Source organism: Erpetoichthys calabaricus, chromosome 2 (assembly GCF_900747795.2).
Source record: "Erpetoichthys calabaricus chromosome 2, fErpCal1.3, whole genome shotgun sequence".
In the NCBI taxonomy this organism is placed as follows: domain Eukaryota; kingdom Metazoa; phylum Chordata; class Cladistia; order Polypteriformes; family Polypteridae; genus Erpetoichthys; species Erpetoichthys calabaricus.
The window spans coordinates 270,588,547-270,611,536 of record NC_041395.2 but is presented as its reverse complement, the minus strand read 5'-3'; the positions used below and the strand labels follow the sequence as shown (position 1 = coordinate 270,611,536).

General features: G+C 36.4%; 1 protein-coding gene across 1 annotated transcript in view; it reads left to right on the top strand.

Annotated features, from left to right (window-relative positions):
• polr3a (polymerase (RNA) III (DNA directed) polypeptide A) overlaps positions 1-22,990 on the top strand; it is an 88,284-nt gene that overhangs the window by 65,100 nt on the left and 194 nt on the right. The window contains exons 22-31 of the mRNA XM_051922923.1: positions 2,746-2,832; positions 2,910-2,992; positions 4,319-4,489; positions 7,656-7,749; positions 10,754-10,846; positions 11,011-11,175; positions 12,521-12,685; positions 17,060-17,191; positions 20,759-20,891; positions 22,379-22,990. The exon at positions 22,379-22,990 is cut by the window's right edge and continues 194 nt beyond it. Coding sequence (XP_051778883.1) covers positions 2,746-2,832; positions 2,910-2,992; positions 4,319-4,489; positions 7,656-7,749; positions 10,754-10,846; positions 11,011-11,175; positions 12,521-12,685; positions 17,060-17,191; positions 20,759-20,891; positions 22,379-22,527 — 1,272 coding nt within the window. The 3' untranslated portion in view covers positions 22,528-22,990. The remainder of the gene's footprint in view (positions 1-2,745; positions 2,833-2,909; positions 2,993-4,318; positions 4,490-7,655; positions 7,750-10,753; positions 10,847-11,010; positions 11,176-12,520; positions 12,686-17,059; positions 17,192-20,758; positions 20,892-22,378) is intronic.

Genomic DNA, 22,990 nt, shown 5'->3' with positions numbered 1-22,990 from the left:
AATCTTTTTTTATTTTATTTCTTACAAAAAAAAGTTACACTTTCAAGTAAGTTCAAATTTAATTAGATATTTGATAAATAAACGTTATTCTAAACACATTTATTAAGACTTATTAATTGACTTGTTAAAACAAAAACTACAAATACTTTGACACCCTAGGATATAACCTTGGTTTAATATTGTTTTGCTTATGTATCATGTTGTTTCTGTGATCCCATTTGCTTTGCTTGGCTAATTTCCTGGGATGATTGGGTATTAATAATTGAAAGGGTTTTTTTTTTTTTTGCATTTCTGTATCTTATACTGTAATTTATGTAAGTACTTGCAAAATTGTTTTCACATTGGCATTGTAATAGTTAAGGGCTTTTTTTAAGTGTAAATCTATTTAAAAAGAAATGTTTTTTGTTAAGATAAGCAATATTTGTGTTAGTATGTACCAAAGTTGTTTTCTTACAGTTTTAAGCTTTACATTGAATATTTTCAGTGTGGGAATTTTTCTTTTCGTTTTTTTATGAATGTTACTGATTTTTTTTCAAAACTTATTGGCGTATCCCTCCATTTTGTAATTGTCACTTACTGATGGAGCTCTTGACAGCGTTAGTAGCGTAATCTTGAATTATGAACTTGGTTTCTTGTATCAGGTGGTATAAAACATATATGTCATCATATATATATATATATCATAGTTTATGACGCATTTAAACAAACAGGGCTCATTTGAATTTTTCATTTGTGAGTTTTAATTGTAAAATGCAGTTACTTATCTACTTTTGTATAATTTGTAAACACACAGAAAATTAGAAATTGATTGATTTTTAGGACTAATAGTTCTATTAAAAGCATTTTAAGTTATTTTACATTAAGTAAATTTTTTACAGTCAAGACTATAGAGCAAAAGTATAAAATTGATCTGTTTAACATCAAGGCGAATTGGTAGTGTTTTGAAAGTGGTCTAATGCTGTGCTCATGTACTGTGGGAATTTTTGGACTACTAGTTGTGAAGTAATTGCAACAAGAATTTGCATTATCATAGTTTTATTGAATTTCAATCCATTCTTCATTGTCTCGCAATTGTATATTTTAGTCCAGTAGAGAAGATTTCATTATTCACGCATACTGTTTTTTTCCTGCTTACTTTGTGTTATATTTTGTAAGTTATGTTTAGTACTTTATTATTATTTATCATTAAGAGTATTCTTTTAACTGATGTTTGGGCAGTTGATCAGGTTTTCAGTGAGATGGATATTTGTATTTTTAATTCAATTGGTTTAGTTTTATTTAGTAAGTTTGTTCCTCCTAAAAAAGTTTATATTGTGTCCTTAGTTGCAAAGAAAGTCTGCTTACACCAAGGCAATTGTATTTTTAACACACACACAAAAAAATTACAAAATATACTCTTCTAAAAGGTCAAAAATGTCAAAAATCTAATCTTTGCAGAGTTTTTTTTACCAAAGAGAACTGCACAGTATGATGTGTGTCTGAGATTGTAGAGTGAGAGGTATTATATAAGGTATCTGATTAAATACGGAATGCAGTTGAGCACAGGAAAGGGCAACATTGAAAGTGGCAATGGACCTCGACTGTCTTCAGTTGTTGACTGAAGCCTAACAGATTTCATCCAATACAAAGTACGTTTTTATCACTGTATATATAGATAGATGAGCGAAGGTCTGCGATATGGTTTGCATATTTCTAGCTAGAAATTCGCAAAGGGAGAAGATGAGTTTTATACAGTATCTTAATATAGTTTTTTATTCCTAAGCTTTCAGCCCTTACCAGGAGTCATTATCAGAGGAAAATGATTAGACATACAGGAATCAAAGGAAATATATAACAAATGAGGAATAATGATGACTCCTGGCTATGTGTGTGTGTGTGTGTGTATATATATATATATATATATATATATATATATATATATATATATATATATTATACTAGAGGGCTTCACTCGCCAACCCCCGCCTGCACTATGCGCCAGCCACTTCACATCTCTGCCGCTTGCGTATGTGGATTTCACTTTCACCAAACGACAAATCTTTTAATTCTCACGGATAGGTCTCTTCATTGGGAAGAAACGCTACTTTTCCCTGATGGCAACACGAATTAGATGATCTACAAGTCTCCGACTTAAAGTGTAAAGCCGAACAATAACTACATACTTCTGTCATATCACCTATGTCCATATATTTGATCTCTTTTCACTGTTCCGTTATTTCACCGAGCAATAATTTCCATTTGTTAGTGCTTTGAGACTTTCAAATTTTTGTACTTTCGTAATGTCTAACCTGCTCTGCATGTGTATCGCGCCATTTTTGAACCTCAATACAATGTTCTACTTTGTCTTTCCGACCCCGCTTGGAGGTGAGAGTGCAGGAACTGTGTCTGACAATAGCATTCATATGAATGAGAAGTGTCTCCAAGAAAGTCTTGTCCCAGGATTTCCTTTTATAATTAATTAAAAAATAAATACACACACACACACACAGTATACACGATAGCAGCTTATACTATACACTGTTTTACACCTTACTGTATATGTTGAGTTCACACTTTAGTTTTTAGGCAATATGTTCATTACTTTTCAAAGTGCTAAGTATACTTAATATTAAAACCAGATATTAAGTATATTTTTAGTTATGCTTTTTTATGTACAATTTCAACTTTTAAACATTAGCTAATTATTTGCCATTTCTAATACTTTTTGCATAAAGTAAATGTTCATTGTATGTATTTCTGTTTCAGGAGATTAAAAAGTTCATCAAAATAGTTTCAGAAAAGATCAAGAAAACAAGGGACAAGTATGGCATTAACGACAATGGAACGACAGAGGTAATTTAAGAAAGGCCTTTAAGGGGAAGAAAACTAATTGCTTAACAAGATAGTAATTTTTTTTTTTTTTATTCTAGCCAAAGGTTCTATATCAGCTGGACAGGATTACACCAACACAACTTGAGAAATTCTTAGAGACATGTAGAGACAAATACATGAGGTAATACATGAGTAAGAAAAAAACATGTTTGTTGTTTTCACAATGTAAAACACATTTACATTTTATTAGTACCACAATTTAATCTTGATTGAAGATCTCTGATCTTTATTGGAAAAACTGTGAGTGGTTTTGTAGATTCATATATAATATGAATGACAGTAATAACACTATAAACCTTTACTCTTTAAACTTCACAATTTACATTATTGTGTGTAGGGTGGTTATTATGTGACTTTGATTCAGATTTTATACTGCCATATATTTCATATGCTCTGTATTAACTCATTATAATCAAAAGATCACTGAAGATACATAAATTTTGTACTAGTTTTGTACAGTAATGTCATTGCCAGAGTCTCATATAAAACCATGGTACTGTGGCTGTGCGCATGTTTCACATTTTGGACAATGGAATGAAATAATTATCATGTTTTGCGAGCTAAAGAAGAAATCACCGCACATTTTATTAGCTCTACTAGTCTCAAGACTAGATAAAAACTAGCAATCTAAGAAAACCAGTATTGTTGTAAAGCCAGAAAGTAATGTGTAAAACACCTCAGCAGATTATAAATCTGGTGACATATGTCTTAAATAGCCATTCGACTAGGTACATTTGGCTGAGAGGTACAATGTTTATGTGCATCATTGAACTGAAGTGATGTTAACTTCATGCTTTACATTTTCTTGGTTTCTTCAGACCTGTATGACCTGGCAAAAGTTTCCCTTCACATGAAGTATAAATATGGATTTGCTGCAAAAAAATGTGTGTAGTTACAAAAAAAATGTGTGTAGTTACAAAATAACAAAGCTATGACACTCATACATTTATTAACAAAATTTCAGTAAATGTCAAATGTCCTATTGACTGTTCCTTCCTTTTGAGCAATGCAGGTGTCATAATTCCATGCCGTATTAGTTTATGACAGTCACTGCTCTGTGGTAAAATCACATGCAAGCACACCAGTTTTTTTCTGTGTTATCATTTTATTATAAGTATGTTGTGCAAACATATCCAGGGGAAAATAATGCTCATGGCAATGTATGAAAAAGCGTTTGTGTACAGGATTTTTCTCATAGCTCATTCATACCCATCATACTACTGTATTCATAATGCTTCCGTCTTTAATGTTTCATAAACAAAATTTTGTTCCATTTTTGCTAATTTATTCATGTGCTCGTCCTCAATTAACATTTTTTGTCATGTAAAGCCATAATGTTTAGCTGTACTGCTTATTTGAAGATGAAGATGCTTCCCAACCACCAAAATATGTCATTTAATCATTCTGTTAGGTGGTTATATTTTCTATTTGCAAATTTGTTTTTTAGAGCCCAAATGGAGCCTGGATCTGCCGTTGGTGCATTGTGTGCACAGAGCATTGGAGAACCTGGAACACAGATGACACTGAAAACATTTCACTTTGCTGGTGTTGCTTCTATGAATATCACTCTTGGTGTCCCTCGAATTAAAGAAATCATCAATGCTTCCAAAAATATCAGGTAAATGATAGAACTTCTTTTGTAAGGTTATTTAAGTAGAACAATGTATGGATTTGCAAGGTTTCTGCTGTAAAGTTTATATGGATACAGTTATGATAGCAATGTTTTATATGTGGAAAAGATTTAATTTGACAATTGGAAAGATAGGTTAAGAAAACGATAAAGTATACAAATTGTTATACATAGAAAGAAAATATAACATACACATAGCTGAACTTTGAACTTAAGATGCATACGTTCTTAAAATGAGTTGTCGGACCTTGTGTAGTGATTAGAAAGGAATGCTGAGCTGTGTAATTCTGCCTGGATTACAAGTGAGGTTGCATCTTGACTTAGCTATGTGTAAATTTGTTCTCTGTAACACAATAAGGGACTAATAGTATTACTGAATACAATGGCGTGCTTCCAAACATAATTTGAGTGTTGATAGATCTGTACTAGTCACTCAGCACTAAGTTTCTTTAGAACAACAGTGGTGGATTTTGGTGAGACATACTGAAAACTGGAGACAGACACATGCTGATATCATCCTTGCAAGTGGAACTGCTGAGAGTTTTGTGTTCTGATGTGTGAGAGTCAATGAAAAGATACATTTTACTCTTAAAAACTTTGATTTTTGTGGTTGCCACTAAGGAGCCGTGCAGAAATATTTAAAACGTTTTTGCTTTTTTTTTCACCTACAGAGGAGCAAAAGTAGCTAAATGTCTGTGGGAGTGTTTGGAAAAGTTACTTGTTCTTGTTATTTGTCTTTTGTTTGTAAATGTGTCGATCAGCCATCAGTGAAGGTAAAGCCTAGTCTCCAATGAAATACAGTAATCCCTCCTCGATCGCGGGGGTTGCGTTCCAGAACCCTCCGCGAAAAGTGAAAATCTGCGAAGTAGAAACCATATGTTTATATGGTTATTTTTATATTGTCATGCTTGGGTTACAGATTTGCACAGAAACACAGGAGGTTGTAGAGAGACAGGAACTTTATTCAAACACTGCAAACAAACATTTGTCTCTTTTTCAAAAAGTGTAAACGTGCTCCATGACAAGACAGAGATGACAGTTCCGTCTCACAATTCAAAGAATGCAAACATATCTTCCTCTTCAAAGGAGTGCGCATCAGGAGCAGAGAATGTCAGAGAGAGAGAGAAGAGCAATCAAAAACTAATAGGTGCCGGAGCTTTTAAGTATGCGAAGCACTGTGCGGGAAGCATGTCTCTTGACAAAGCAGCTGCAAGGAAGCCCAGCAAGGAAGGGAGCAAGGTGAAGGTAGTCTTTCAGCACTTTTAGACGAGCGTCCGTATCCTCTAGGGGTGCGAACAGCCCCCCTGCTCACACCCCCTCCGTCAGGAGCAGAGAATGTCAGAGCAAGAGAGAGAGAGAAAAGCAAACAATCAAAAATCAATAGGTGCTGTTTGAACTTTTAAGTATGCGAAGCACCGTGCGGGAAGCATATCGCGCAACAAAGCAATCACAAGTAAGCCCAGCAAGGAAGGGAGCAATGTGAAGGTAATCTTTCAGCGTTTTTTGAGGAGCGGCCGTATCCTCTAGGGGTGCGAACAGCCCCCGTGCTCACAACATATTTGAGGAGTTTTATTTAATACGTAATACGTGCTCTGATTGGGTAGCTTCTCAGCCATCTGCCAATAGCGTCCCTTGTATGAAATCAACTGGGCAAACCAACTGAGGAAGCATGTACCAGAAATTAAAAGACCCATTTTCCACTGAAATCCACGAACCAGCGAAAAATCCGCAATATATATTTAAACAGGTAAGCCCGCGATTCGCTAGCGAATCGGAAATCCAAGAATGGCAATCAGTTTCTGTTCTGTCCGATATGTGGATGGATGACATATCATGGAGGGTGGGTGTGTCTGGAGAAATGTCATCTAATTACATACGCATATCTGTAGTAAAGCGATCTCGTTTTGTGGAGAAGTGATTCCGTTGCCTTTGCTGACACTGACTGCTGGCAGAGTGGAGCACAGCAAGTTCAGCCCTGCGTCCATATCCGGTTTACGCCGTGTAGTTTGGACATCTGGGAATTCCGTACTGTAATACTGTAATGTGATTCACATATGCGCTGGATCCTCTCGTTTTTGTTTTCTCTGTGGCGGGCTCGTTGCAGTGCGCGTGCGCCTCGATACGCCCTGCGTCCATATCCGGTTTACAACCTTTTTTGTTTTCTCTGTGGCGGGCTCGTTGCAGTGCGTGTGCGCCTCGATGCGCCCTGCGTCCATATCCGGTTTACAACCTTCGGTTAGTAATATGGATATGCTTACATATAAAATCCGCGATAGAGTGAAGCCGCGAAAGTCGAAGCGCGATATAGCGAGGGATTACTGTAGTCACAATCTTTGCTACATCTGCATGTTTTGAGGAGACAAAGTGCAACAAAGTTCCATTGGGGCACAAATGTTTTGTATGATTAATATTGTATTGTTTAAACCTATTTACATTTAGACTTTATTCATCCTAGTTCTGCTGGCATAGTGTTAGGATTTAGGATAAGATGCATATCATCTTACCCTGCCTTTTCTTAGATCTGTCTCTGTGCAGCCTTCTAGTTTAAAAATACAAGTAGTTGCTCTGATTTGGTTTAGTATACTTCATGAATTACTTAAAAAATAACAAAGTAATGTCCCAAAATGTTAGCTTATATTGTGTATGTATTGTATGTTGATGTATGATTTTCTTTATCTACATTTTTAAGATGCTTAAGACTTACAATTCAGTACAATAAAAATACTATGACTAAACTGAATGGTTCATTCTTCTTCTTAATTGTTGGACTTTAAACCTCATGTTTGTTAGTCAAGTCCCATCCTCTGATTCACTATGTGAACCCTGATCAAGTCACTTTACCTGTATACAGAAAAGAAGAAAATAAGGTTATTCCCACACAGAAAAAATAAAAAATGAAGAGACCTTACATTGTGGCTATTTGTCCTGAAACAGAGAATAATCTTTTCTTTTTTTCTTTGATATGCATTGGTGCAGCTCTTCACTTGTGTTACCTGCGTGTTCACTTGTACAAAAAATATAAAATAGGATAGTGTCCACTAGAGAAAGATGCTTGTAAAATAAATGTTGTTTGTTAATGAAATTTGTTTGCAGCTATCAGCAGTATGAGTCAAGTATACATTTGCTAAACTGAAGTTTATCTTTTGTTACGCAGCACACCAATTATAACAGCTAATTTGGATATTGATGATGAAGCGGATTTTGCCAGGCTTGTGAAAGGAAGAATAGAAAAAACCCTCCTTGGAGAGGTGAGTCATTTTTTTATTCTTCAAAGTCTTAATTGCATTTAAATTTGTTAAACACAGATACTTGTATGGGCCAAAAGTTTGAATTTTCTGTTGTCTCATCTTGAAGTACTAACAATGGCCTCTCATGTTGTAGCCCACTAGAGAAAAGGCATGAGATATGGTACCCTGTCTAATATAGGGTAATCAAACTTGTTTCCTGATGGGATACACTAGCTGTGCATTTTCATTCATTCATTTTCACTAGCATATTTTTTTACTGAAAGTCAGTAATTGGTGTTAAAGAAATATGTTGCTCAATTAGACAGCTACTTTATTACTAAAAAATGTTTGAGCTCTACCATCTTTTGGAATGACAGAGCCATAGCATCCAGATGGACACACAGATGGACTCTCAAACATTTGTCCTTGTTTTTAGGTGGGCTTATCTAAGTAAATGCAGCAGAATTCCAAGTGGAGACTGAATGAGCTTTTGTATGTAAAACACCTAATATCGCGGTTTTAGAACCCATTGGATTAAATGGCAGTGTCAGTAGTACCGTGCTATTTTCAAATGCCTCTTAATCCTGAGCAGGGTCATAGAGGGCGTCAGGTTGTCCCAACAAGCATAGTTCACAAGGCAGAAACAGTCCCTGAACAAGGGTGTCTGTCCATCGCAGGGTGAACAAGCACACATCACACACACACTAAGGCCAATTTAGCATCACCATTCCACCTACATTGAATGTCTTAGACTGTGGGAAGAAACTATAGCACTCAGAGGAAGTCAATGCATACTCAATGAACCCTTGTCTCCTTAGCAAGGGTAGCAATGCTACCTTTGCATCTCTGTGATGCCTGCATCAATAGTAATTTGTGAATTCTCATTAGTAAAGTGGTTGGCCAGTGGTAAAATACATTGGCACACTTAGTCTAAAAACTTCCATATATCTTTTTGTCATAGTCTTGTATTTTTCTGAGTAAAGAAACAGCTCTTAGTTTCAATGTTTTACTTTACAACATTGTGCGTGCGCGCTGCCTCCACTTTTTATGCCATTGATGCTTTTGCAGTCTCTCTGGCACATACGTGCAGACTATGTAAACCAGTGCAGCTCTCATCACATTACCTGCAAAGAAATGGTACCATGCTGTATTTTGATGGGATGGTTGACTGGCTTTAGTCACTGCAGAGTTTTGTCTGTTCAAAACTGTTCCAGTACCATAGTTTAAAATTTTACTGCTATCGGGTGAGCTGTTAATTCTGTGGAAGCAAAAAGTACAGGTGTATAGGCATAAACAACTTTCTGCAGTCTGTGTGTGTCAAACCAGGAATTGCATCCCTCTCTAGCAGTTGACATGCCTGATGCATTTTCCCTCTCAAAAGCATCAATCCAAGCACTTAAATGCATCACCACCTGTAACCCTAACAGTAGTTTACATCTCTTGATCCCATTACCTGAAGTTGTGAGCAATCCTTCTGACTCCAGGATCCCTTAGGGCAGTGTTTCCCAACCTCGGTCCTGGGGGCACACTGGGTGCAGGTTTTTGTTCCAACCAGATTCCTAATCAGTGATAACACCTGATAGCACTGATCTCATTTAATTTGCTGGTATTATTTTTCTTTTATTCTACATTCAGAGAAGCACAGCAGCATGATTTTTACATTTATAAGACATTTAAAAATATTTCTGCCTATGCTATAGATTTAAATGCTTAAATCTCTTTTGTTGATTTCATTATATTTTGCCCTTTCTCTGTGCAGTTTTTCCCCTTCATTCTATCTTATTAATGACAATTAAAAATGAGCAGAGCAGGCACGCTGGCTAACAACACTGAATAATCAAAGGCTGCAACTACTTTAGCATCAGACCCACTAATTAGTAAATAGTGGATTAATTAAACAATTAGAACACCTAGAAAAGTAGAATGAAAATCAAGATGAAAATATTGTTAAAAAGAAAAAAATACATTATTCCCATATAACTGCTTGGTACATTTTAATACAGAACTTGGGAGATAACACACCACTTAATTAGCCCAGGAGTCCAATTAAAAACAGAAGCTGGTTGGAACAAAAACCTGCAGCCACAGTGTGCCCCCAGGACCAAGGTTGGGAAACACTGCCCTAGGGACAAATAGAACTGAGATTTTAAGCCTCAACCAGGGACCACTTTTACGTAAATTTCCTCTGTTGCTTTTTAAGTTTAGGGATCCTCTCTGCAGCTCTTGAAATCATCTTCCAGGAACTGTCACTAATACCCCCAGATATCCCTACAACTTTAAGATTCACCACACATTTAAAGGCTTAAGGCAGCCTTAGGTAGCCTGACCTATGTAATACAAAAGAGTCGTGAATACTGTAAAGTGTCTTCTTGATACCACCTATTAGACTCCTGTTCTTTCCTTAATAAGCTAATGTCAGCAAGAGACATCAGCTTATCCACAGAATACGGTCTCTTATCAGTATTCCAACTAGGATGTTGGCATAGCTGAATCTGTTACCTCTGTTTAAGTCTCTTGGCTACATAGACCTCTGTCCCTATCCTATATTGCCCTGTTTTGTTTGAGGTGGTGGTATTGACCTGGTGCCCCTCTACTTCAATTAGTATGTACAGCTCAGCTACTGTTTTGAGTGGAAATGTTTTCTGTTTTAAAATCTGTACTTTTAAGTTTAGTGATCTTGTTGGGAGTATCAGAATATGTTGTAATACAGATTCTCAGCTTGTGTGTAGCACACAATTGTAATGATATATTTATTATAATATTGTAATTATATTATTAATAAAAGTGTACATTGAAAAATAGGTACTCTGGTTTTGGAACAAATAATGTATTGTTTACTCAGGTTATTGAATTGTACCCAGCTTGCGATCTTTTTCCACTGGCAGCATTCCCAGTGCTTTACATTGTCTGTAGCAACTTAAATGCTGATTTGTTCACAAAGTCTCTTTTAGTTGTACAGCTTGACTTCCTGAAATGGTAAATAGCAGTACTACTTCAGCTCTGCTCATTAGAATCTTCTTTTAAGATTTCAGAATATATTGAAGAAGTCTTCCTTCCAGATGATTGTTTTATTCTTGTAAAGTTATCTTTGGAAAGAATTCGCCTATTGAGGTTGGAGGTAATACATTTTTTGAATATGGATGATTGAAATTGTTGAATTTATTTTTTATCTAAATAGTACAAGCTTTATTATTAACTAATTTAACAAAATATTTAAACAAATACGAACACAATATGGCAAAGCCTAGCTGTCTCTTTTTTAAATACAATTTTTTTTAATAGGTGAATGCTGAAACAGTGCGGTATTCAATATGCATTTCTAAGTTAAGAGTGAAACCTGGAGACATTGCAGTGCATGGAGAAGCAATTGTTTGTGTGTCTCCACGTGAGAACAACAAGAGCTCTATGTATTATGTCCTACAGTCTCTCAAAGAAGACTTGCCAAAGGTATAGCTGTTTTCTAAAATAACCTAATATTGTTTGTTTACAAAAAAAAAACTTTCCCACGCTCATTCAGCATGCAATTTTGTCTCATTAATTTGTCTGTTAATCATTTTATTGTTCATTTAAAAAAGTCTTTTTTTATTTTGTTGCCATGTTATAGTATATTATTAAGCTGTATGCATCCATGAGGGTTGGTTTTGGGTGGTTGTTAGAAGTGTGGTACTATATCTTCATGCAGAAAAATGAATTCAACACAGTGCACACAGGGAATGATTAAAATTCCTCAATCCCTACACCCTTTTTATAAGATTTTTATTTAAAACAGAACAAACATCTGGGTTAAAATGGCCCCAGTTCCTCTGAATAGCTGTTGTTTCTTTTAATGGCAGCTCATTATTAATTGCTTTTTGGTTAATAAAAGGGCGCAATGAACTTGACATGCAGGTGATTTACATTGAAGCAGTTCAAATACGTTTTGCAAGGATACGTTTTGCTTTGATGACCTACAACATTTTATTCAGCCCATCGTTCATCACGCTGACACCCACATAACCAGCCTCTCCTCAAAATTCATCACTTTCATTTTTGCCATGCACTTCAGTGCGGACACATAAAATCAAAAATTATTGAATAAAAATTATAATTATACGTATTATTCTGTATGTGCCATGGGGTAGATTTAATATGCTCAGTTTTATGGTCACAGAGAGCCAGTAATCATTGCACCAGCACTGGGTGTAAGGCAAGAAGTCAGTGTGCTTTAGCAGCTGGCCAGGAGGCGAGATATCAGGACTTCCTAGTGCAGTGTCTGTAATCCCCTCTGCTACTCAACCTGTATTCAGCCACCTGTGGAGCATGTCCCTGTTAGGTTCCGACCTAGGTAAGCTACGATATTTATAAAACGGAAGAAAATGATCAGATTTGGTTGTGTTTCTGGTCAGTTTCATGAAGGTTCTTGGGTTTAAGAAGTAATAACAGATGCTGGCCAGTGAAATGTGCAGTTTTTCCTACTAAAAGAGAAAGTGTGGGGTTGTGAAAGCACAGTGTAAGGCCAGGAAAGCACATATTTAGTTAGTTTCATTACTCGTTATGTACAAAAAAGTAAGTTACTTTTAAAAGTAACATTCCACAGAATGTCATTAAATGAGCACAAATCAAACATTAGTCGGTGGAAAACGACAAGGAAATATTAATCGAAATATGACATTTCTCATTCATCCAATTATTTAATAACTGTGTCAGGCCTAATCACAGCATAAAGCTAATATAAATAATGCATATAACTATGCTAATATAATAATACATTTTTACCCCTAAATATATTTATTTATTTTAAATCTTCCTATAGATTGTGGTTCAAGGCATACCAGAAGTTTCTAGGGCTGTCATTCATGTTGATGAACAAAGTGGAAAAGAAAAATTTAAGTTACTGGTGGAAGGAGATAATCTCCGTGCAGTCATGGCAACTCATGGTGTCAAAGGAACAAAAACAACTTCAAACAATACATATGAGGTACAGTAATATATATATATATATATATATATATATATATATATATATATAATATAATTAAGTGCTCTAATGATTTAGTTAAATTTAGCTTGGTTTGTAATTTTCAAATGCATGCTTTCTTACAACTATAAATAAGCACTACAATTGAACATTTTCATATACAGTGCATGATCCATTTGTTTATCACTTAGTAAGATGTTGAAAATAAAATTATTTAAGGGTTAAAAATGTCTTGACGTGATTTGTCTTGATTTAAGGTTTTTTTTAGCAGCGAAACCTGTATTTATGTCTATCCTTTTTTCAGTCAATTATCAGTAATGATTGGTAGTTCAGTTAAATGAAAGTTTAGTAACTGTTTTCATTTTTTCTTCTGCTTATTACCTCTGAATCGTAAAATAACTTTTGTTGCTGAGCAAAATGCAATTTTTTGCAAATTGTATATATTTAAAAAAGCTATAATTTGTTAATTTTTCCTTGTGTGTATTGAGCGAATAAAAAAAATCTAATCTCATTATAGTCCAGGACTAGACTTTTCAATTATATTGTGATATAGCGTATTGCAGGTTTAGAGCCCTAGCACTTTTTTACAAATACAATGTGCTAACTGTAGGTTATTATTACAAATTTTAGCCTTATTCAGTATATACTCAAATAACACAGGGGCAGAGAAGTAACGTAGTTGATCAGCATAAACAGATAGAATCAGCTCCTTTGAAATTAAATACTTGACAATAAACGATACGAAAACAACTCCAGCTGATTCCAGGGCAAGACAGACCTCTAGGGTCCACAGTCACAGTTTTGATGAAAAACACCAGCTGGTCACCGTCCTCCTCCTGATTATTCCACAATCTTCACAATGATGGACAATTTTACAAGAAAAAGATGTAATCGTTTTTATCATTTCATTCTAAGCGTTCAATTGAAGATGTTACAAAGCATACATTTTATCAGTTCTTATGTTAACTTTAGTATATACTTTGGTTAATTACTAAGTAACAAGGCCTGCATTTTAGCTTAAGCCCATTGACAGATGGCTTGTTATGAAGTAGAAATGATCAATGACTTCATATTTTTGTGTTCCATTAGTGTGGCTGTGGACTTGTTTCATCTTGCAACCTTTCCTTGACTAACAAACATCAAATATTTACCTGAAGTACTGTCACTATGTACAAATAAACTTGTGGTCTGGCAGATTCAGTCTAGTTGTTAAGTGAAAGTGTTAGAAGATAGGCAAAACATTACTTGAAAGGCCTTACTTACTTAGTTTACCAATTAGTAATTTTCCCACTAATTATACTACATACACTGGAATGGGCAATATTTTTTCACACCTGAGCATTGCAGTGTTTTACAGGTTGAGTATCCCTAATCTGAAATTCCAAATTCAAAAGTGTCTAAAATCTAAAACTTTCTGAGCATGACATGACAACACTAGAGGTCTCTTTATAAAACTTTGCTTGGATTTGAGGACGAAAACATGTAAACCAAAAACATGAAAATGCAGTGCCAAAAAATCTGATATAAAACCTGGCATACACACATTTCTATGCAGTGTAACTTTGTAAATCTCAATCAACTTGTAAATGTGTCCCCCATGAAACTTAGACAAACAACTGACAATCCAAAGGTTGGGGTATACTGCAAAGTATCAAGTTGGTTGGTTGATTAATGGTTCCCGGCACAGCGGGCATGATGACGTGAAGGTTGGCTCAGACATTACTAACCTGTCAGCCAGTTCTCTAAAAAGTGACAAAAAATATACAATATAAAATGACAAAAAAAACTTGTTCAGATGTTTGTTACTTTTTTGGGTGTAATATGTCTTGTCACATCTCTTATCCATCCATCCATCCATTTTCCAACCCGCTGAATCCGAACACAGGGTCACGGGGGGTCTGCTGGAGCCAATCCCAGCCAACACAGGGCACAAGGCAGGAACCAATCCCGGGCAGGGTGCCAACCCACCGCAGGACACACACAAACACACCCACACACCAAGCACACACTAGGGCCAATTTAGAATCGCCAATCCACCTAACCTGCATGTCTTTGGACTGTGGGAGGAAACCGGAGCGCCCGGAGGAAACCCACGCAGACACGGGGAGAACATGCAAACTCCACGCAGGGAGGACCCGGGAAGTGAACCCAGGTCCCCAGGTCTTCCAACTGCAAGGCAGCAGCGCTACGTACTGCGCCACCGTGCCGCCCCACATCTCTTATATTTGAAAAAAAAAAAAAATTAAAGTGTGATTTTAGTTACCATAAGTTCACATGAAGTCACAAAAAAAAGTTAAAGAAAAGCCTGATTCATGTCAGGCTTTCGTGTTAGTGAGTGCCCCAGTTGTTAACTTCATTGGTTACTATGATGACAAAAGCCGTTTCAAATCACGCCATCAATCATGAATATTTTTCACTATGTTGCACTGTTTGCCAAAGATCAAATTATGTGAGGAATGAAGCAATATTATATTCAGACCAAAAAATCCACAATTTCTCACAATCATATTCCTGTCACAGCGTACATCAGTTGCAGGAAATAAAAAAACACTTCACAGTGGGGAAAAAATTGATCCCTGCATTACAAATGATAGTCTTTGTGAAACAGTATTTACACACAATTACTGAGTGTATAAAAAGTACACTAGCATTAAAAAGTTTGGAGTCACCCAGAAAGTTTTTGATTGAAATTGATGCTTTTTATTAAAGTACTATTGAATTGATTTAATCATAGAGCAGATCATTACTAATGTTACAAATGGCTATTACATAGCCCCATTTTCAGTAGCCATTATTCCAGTGTCCTAGTGGTAAAGTCTCCTAGTCTCTCGTCCTTTGTTTTTGTTTAAAGGTTAATTGGGTATTAGAAATACCTTTGTAATTGTGTTAGCACAGATCAAACCTGTTGTTCTGTCCAATAAACCAAGTAAACTGCCTTTCCTTGGGTTGAAACGTACTTGCATTCCTAAAGTTCAACTCTGGGTTCAAAAATAGACCAATTAAGCTAGCTCCTTCAAGTGACTTGAGAGCCTATTGTTTTGCAAAATAAAGCTTATTTCATGTGACAGATTGACAAGAAACTAAAGATTCTTTACAAAGGTTTTCCACTAATATCTTGAAAGAAGAAGGTAAACTGAATCTAACTAGGATAGAATGAGAAGCAGAAGGCCCGGATATACAACCATTTAAGAGGATAAGTATATTATCAGAGTCTGTAATTTGAGAAATAGACATCTTACAGGTCCTGAGTTGTCTGGAATCCTTGGGTACCGCTGGTTTGACTTTGTTTCAAATGAGAGGTTGCTCATGGAGTCCCGAATGAGGCACGTACCCTGCATTGTGAGGGAGCTTCAGTTACGGCACTATGGCATGGTGACGCGATTCCCCAAGGGTAATTTGGATTGAAGTATCCTCAATTGTTGAAGATGCGAATGGCTGGACCAGGCCAAGGGGGGATGCCCACTTAACACCTGGCTTTGGCAGATAGGGAATCATTTCCAGAGGGTGGGACTGGACCGTGCATCCGCCTGGGGTGTTGCCAAGCAGGATCACGAGCTATTTCGTTATGTGGTGGGTGCGGCAACACGCTGTACCAGTGAATGCTCCCTGACCCGACCTTTTGGCTGCTCGTATTCTCTATTTAAAAACTCGTAACACCCAGAGAGTTACTTCTATTAGACTTTTCATAGTATTAAATATTTTTGTCTCTTTCATCATTATCTTCTTTTAGTTCACTTATTTCAGTGGGGTTTGCTACCTTTATTTTGCCCAAATAATGTCAGTTTACAAAACATAGTGCATATAACCTAAACATTAAAAAAAAACTGAACAAATCTTAAAATGCAAGGCAAATAAAACTAATTTGTGTAATAATGAAATACGATTGTCTCTTCATTTGGTTACATGAAAGTTGTCTTGAATATTAATGTTTAGAAACATAATGATTCAGCTGATGTGCCTTCACAAGGTGTGACAGATAGTTTAGTTTACCTGTTTTTATAGGTAATCAATTAAAGAATATTAATATTTAATAATGATTATGTAGAAGAATTGCTTAAAATTAATGAGTTTAAAAATAAGTAATTTTGAGAGCTTACATCAGTTTTGATAAGATATATTGAAGTATTCTTAGTTCACTTTATTTTTTACAGCTTGTATATGTACTACAAATACAGAAAAATTGATTAATATTCATCTCCTTCTTTTGTCTGCTAAAGATTAACTTTATTTCTGTCCTGTTGAAAATATCTTTTTCCAGTTTCCTGTGTCAGTGAGCATTAATATATTATGTTGTCTTCATTCCTCATATTCATACTTCCAATTGCATGAAAATTATTGAATAATCTCTAATAGTTTTATTTAAATCTTATAAAGGTTGAGAGGACATTGGGTATTGAAGCTGCCCGAACAACCATTATCAATGAGATTCAATATACAATGGTGAATCATGGAATGAGCATAGATCGAAGACATGTTATGTTGCTTGCAGATCTTATGTCATACAAGGTTTGTTCATGATTTAGTAAATATGTAATTTTTGGCAAGTAGATATAAGCTTTTTCAAATCCATTTTCCATTCTTATATTGTTTGAACTTTACAAGTATAGTTACTTCATGGAAAGTGTAATTTTATTTAATGTACGAATTGCATCTTTTTATTTCAAACAATCTTGTAGTTTAGTTAAAAGATACATCCAAGGATGCGCTGGGACACATCATCAGTGATGCTTCTTGAAGTCATCGGGTCTTTCAGGTCTCGCAACGTCAGACCCTCGCTCAGGTGCCGAGCAGGCCCTGGCTTGTGTTCCAGCAGCATAGCCCATGATTCAGATCTCCTGGTCCAAAACCACTTGGAGGACCTCTCTGCAGCCTCTCTGGTGCACTTTATGGCTCTCCTTTTCACAACTCCTGTGATGACAAGCAGAGTGTAGACCTTGCATAATGAGAAGCCAGTAAAGCCTCTACACACCACCTCAATGAGCTCACAGTGAGCATTCCAGCCACCCCTCCAGCACTGCTCCATCAGTTCATGGTACTTGAAGCATTCATTCATTAACCTCTTCAATGTGGTCCTCCCAAGGGAATATCAGCTCTATTATGTGCACCTGCTTTGAAGAGACAGATGTTAACCCCATGTCTGATCTCGAAGAAGTTGGTGTAATATGGTCTTGGAACTTGAGCTGCCTGCCCAAGTCTACTTGCAGCTCCCAGTGCAATACCAATTTGAGCCGGCCTTCTTCTACTGAAGGCTGAGACTGCTCTCCTGCCCTTACAAAGGTGATGTCCCTCAGGCTGCAGATGATGCTAGTCATGGCTTTAAAGATGGCCCCTGTTACTGACTTGAGAATCTTACCGTGTCTGCAGCAATAACGGCCTTCACTGAGAGCTGTTGTGCAGCTACTGAGGATGTTCTTCAGTGAGCGCCGATGCACAGAGGAACTCACTCTTGCCCCAGGTGTATAAATTTGCTGGGCTGGGTAGGACATCATACATAGCTTGAACCATGAGCTTGATGCGCTATGGTTCAGCATACCAGTTGCCACCCCAAGGTAATTTCCTCACTAGCACTGCCTCCCACCTTGTCCATGCTCCATGCTGCCGCATGCCCATCATCCTTCTGGTTCGCTCCACCTATACACCTGCCAGCACCTCCACCACACTAAATTGTGTCTGTCCTTGCCATGGGCCTTATCACAGTGAGGATGTAGGATCACTTGCAAACCTAACTGCCCTGTTGCAACAACAGCCATCAGAGCCTTGCATTTCAGCCAAGACTCCGCTAGCTCCAGACCTTCCAGGAATCTTCACAGATCAGTGCCTCTCTTGTGCATAATACTTTAAAATCCTCTTCAAAGCTTCTTATTAGGAACTGGAGCCTATTGTTCTTCCGATACATTGCTACACTGCTTAAACTGCGTGGCTGACCTAGCCACCTGCAGAGGTAACAACTGATCTTCCTCTCCAGGGTCTCCACAGTTGACATAGTCGCATTGTACAGCAGCAGAGGCCTGAAGACACTGGGCAAGATGCCATGTTGGTGTAAACAATCCTTGAACTTGCCGGGTATAGCCAGATTTATCTACTGTGGTGAGCCAAACCTCAAGCTTCTTGATCATTGCTTGGATGGCCCCTGCATCCATAATGCTACAGTCAAAGACTTTGCCTAGGCTTGTGAGCGCTTTCTCTGTGATGGATGTTATTGTAATGCCATCCACCTTTCCTCTCTTCAGTACCATGGCCCTGGATTTTGCTGGTTTGAAGTTCATTCTTGTCCAAGAGTTGTGCTTCTCCAGGCATTGGAACAACCACCTTCCACATGCAATGACGTAGTGATAGTCAGGTCGTCCATGAATGCTCCGATGGGTGGGCTCTGTAGTCAGCCTCAGCTCCCTTTACCACCATGTTCATGGCAAAGAGAATAACTGAGAGAAAGTATTGTAATCGTCTAAAAATTCGATATTGAGATTTTGATGAATCTCGACGTTTTAGACCTCCCTAACTTTCTCATATAGGGAATTATTGGAATCGTGCAAAAATTCCATTATGAGATTTTGATGAATCTTGACGTTTTAGACCTCCCCTGGTCCGAAAATACCATTTTTGGAATTAAGTCTGTGTATGTAAACACGATAACCTGAGTACGCTTCCACTTAGGTCAACCAAACTTTGCATACAAATATTATAATAATTGTCTTGTGGTTTACTCCTCAAATATCCACCCCATATCTGAGTATATGAAAAAGTCTATGGGAGACCACTCCCGATTTTTCAACTTGATGCCAGTCAACTGTTAAGTTTCCATTTGTGACTCTAAGCCTGAAGTTCCCATAGTAGTTCAGAATGAAGTTCTTGATCTTGCTGGGTACATGGGATTGATATGAAGTAGTTTGAGCTAGCTTGTGGGGTAATGAGCCGTATGCTTTGGCAGGATCAATCCATAGCACAAGCAGGTCTCCCTTCCATTCACGTGCCTCCCTGATCAGCTAGGTCACAACTCCTGTGTATTCTAGGCATCCTGGAACTCCAGAAATTCCACCTTTATGTACCAAAGTATCAATCTACCCTTTCTTTAGGAGGAAGTCTGTCATTCTTCTAGATAGGATACTAAAGAAGATGTTCCCATCCACACTGAGAAGCGAAATGTATCTGAACTGCTCCAGCTTAGATTAATTCTCTTCCTTGGGTATCCAGACTCCCTCCATCTTCTTCCACTGTTCTGCTACTGTCCCCTTTCACCAAATCACTTGCAGCATCTTCCAGAGGATTCTGAGGAGCTCTGGGTGCCCAATAAACCATATAGGGTTCTCCACTGGGTCCTGGAGTAGAGCTGGCTCTGGCTGCTATTACCACCTTGGACTTCCTTCCAGATGAGTTCGGTAGTGTTGAACTCCACCGCTGGGACTGGTATGTCCAAAAGAGCTTTTTGAGGTTCCAGCTCTTGCTCTCTGTCACGGTTGCTCAAGGTGTTGTGCAGGAAACAATCTACCACATCTTTGGAGTAAGCAAGACGACTGCTACATTTCTGCCCTTGCAGCTGCTTCGTAAAGCCAAAGGAGTCTGCTAAGAATGCAGCTCTCTCTATCCTCCATCTCCTGTGCCATTCCAGTCCATGCAGGATCATAAGATTCTTCGTGTTTATACAGCGAAGCTCAGCAAGATATGATTTCTTCCTTGAACTGTCTTACCAATATCCAAAGCTCTTGCCTGCAATGATTATTTATAATTTTAAGATGGTATTCTTAATTAAAGGTGCAGAGTTAATAAAATCATAACTGTTGCAGTATTATAATTTAGAACTTCTCATTTAAATAAACAGAAGCTGCGCCCCTCAGCTCTTAAATTATTTTGGAAATATTGGACCACACAATCCCATGAAGAAAAAATAAAAAATGGATGTATAGACCTGTAAAGGAATAGTTTAGTATCACTCGCATGATTCAGAGTATAAGCATATTTCTCTGTTTTTGTATTGATACATTTTCACTATATGTATGTTACATTCCAAGTTAACAAACACTATTTTTACTTACTATATATTGTTTTGTATTTTCCTTTTTTTTGTATAAAATGTAGGGTGAAATTTTAGGAATTACCAGATTTGGTTTAGCAAAGATGAAGGAGAGTGTTCTTATGCTTGCTTCTTTTGAAAAAACTGCTGATCATTTATTCGATGCTGCATACTTTGGACAAAAAGACTCTGTATGTGGTAAGTATTTTGTTCTTCTATATGTTTAGAATTGTTATAACACAGAAACAATTGGCATTGAGATGTTTTTCTCATATATAATGACTTAATTTGCTTGGTTGTAATAGAACATACTTCAATGAACTAAATATATGAAATTATTTTTAATGTTAAACAGTGCAGAATACATTTTGTATTAGTGACAGCACAATGACCTGCAAATTAGAGTAACATTTGTTTTGAATTGAGAGTTGTAATTTAACTCATAGCAATAGTTTGTGTCTGGGTCCAGTCCATCCTGGTAGGCGTTTCATAGTGTTACATCATTGCTTGATTTATTTTTACCTTAAGCATTACAATTTATTTTTTATCTGAGCATATCAAAGTGGTGGCCTGACCTACATAAATAAAAATTACTTAAGAAAATATTTATTCCAATTCAGGCTATGTTTACACACCCATGCTTAGCACAGTTGGTCATTTAGAACACATCTAATGTAATCTGCCAAAGTCTGTCCAACTAATCACAATAAAATGATTGTTTGTGCCTGAACCGCATAGCTTTAACATATTTGTGAATTTATTTTATGATACAGTTTAGGGTTAGGGTTGCCGTTAGCTTGCAATAACCATGCATCCATCTATCCATTTTTGATCTGGACAGATACAGCTTAGGCTTGCATGGGCTGAATTCTACGCCTAAATTTTCTAGTGCAAGGCAGGAAGCAAACCTAGTATTTTTAGAATGTTCACAAGTAACTAAATATGTATAAAGATGTTGGATTAGGAGAGTGCAATTCAAATTGTTAACAGTAAATAAAATTGCTGAAACATTTAACAAAGGAATTGTTTTTTTTATTTCTGTGCATTATATTATGCCATTCCCCATATATGATACTGTATTTCCTCTGAATTTGTTTCCCTCAATGTAGACTCATGCCAGCTCTACTCAAATTGTTTAAATCAGCCCATATTTAGTAACATTGTTGGCTTTTCTTTGATTTCCCAGTCCTTAACTTTACTAAATAATTTAGAACCTTAGAACAACATTAAATGTATGTCGTTATTGCTGGTGAGTTTCCCTTTGAGAAACTAAACAAATGCAAAAGCTATCAATTTAATGTATTGTTACAATAGTATTCTTTTCTATCACATTTGTTTACCTTCATAGTCAACATGCTTTCTTAAAACGGCAAATGCTATTCATTCAGATCCTACTTTGGTGTACAGACAGCAGTAGACAGACTCCTCTTAGGCTTTCTGTCTCCTGATACAAAACACTTCATTAATAAGAAAAAACTCAGTAGCAACTTGAGTATGATTACTCAAGTCTGTTGTAGCTGATGGTTCTCTTACATTTTCAAACAAGCATTAAGGGTGTAAGAGTGAAAGTGTACAGTAACTTAGTAGCTTTATTTTTTGTATCCTAAATGTTTTGAGCTTTTGTGTATGTGTTAATATTTAGTATGCCTAATATGCCATTTGTGTCCTTTTTCTTTGTCACCCAGGTGTATCTGAATGTATAATTATGGGGATCCCAATGAATATTGGAACAGGTCTTTTTAAACTGCTACATAAGGCTGATAAGGTTCCAAATCCTCCAAAAAGGCCACTATTGTTTGATAATACTGAATTTCACATTTCCCTTGTGACATAACAAAAATGGATATCTTCACTAAAAAAGTTTTTTTCTCTTGAATGATAATTTTGAAATTAAGCTAAAAGTGAAGCTTATGTTACTTGACTGAACTTTTAAATTGTTTTCATAAACACACAATGCAACTGTGTGTATGTATAGTTGTTATTCTGAAACCTTTTGTTTTATATAAAATAATATATATCAGCAGAACATAAGGTTTAATGTATATAAGTATTTTTTCCTCATAGTGTGTATATTATCTGTAAAAGAGCATTTCTTAATCTGTTGCATAAAAATATATATAATTACGGTAGAATAGGTTTCTACAACCTGATGACTTGAATATGTGTTTGGAAGTATTAAAGCAAGTAGAAAAATAATTCTTTCATGCTACCTTAGACAAATTAAAGATTTCCTCATTGTAAATTTATAAAAAGAGATTCTTTATTGTGCATGCTTATTTAAAGTATTTGTTATAATA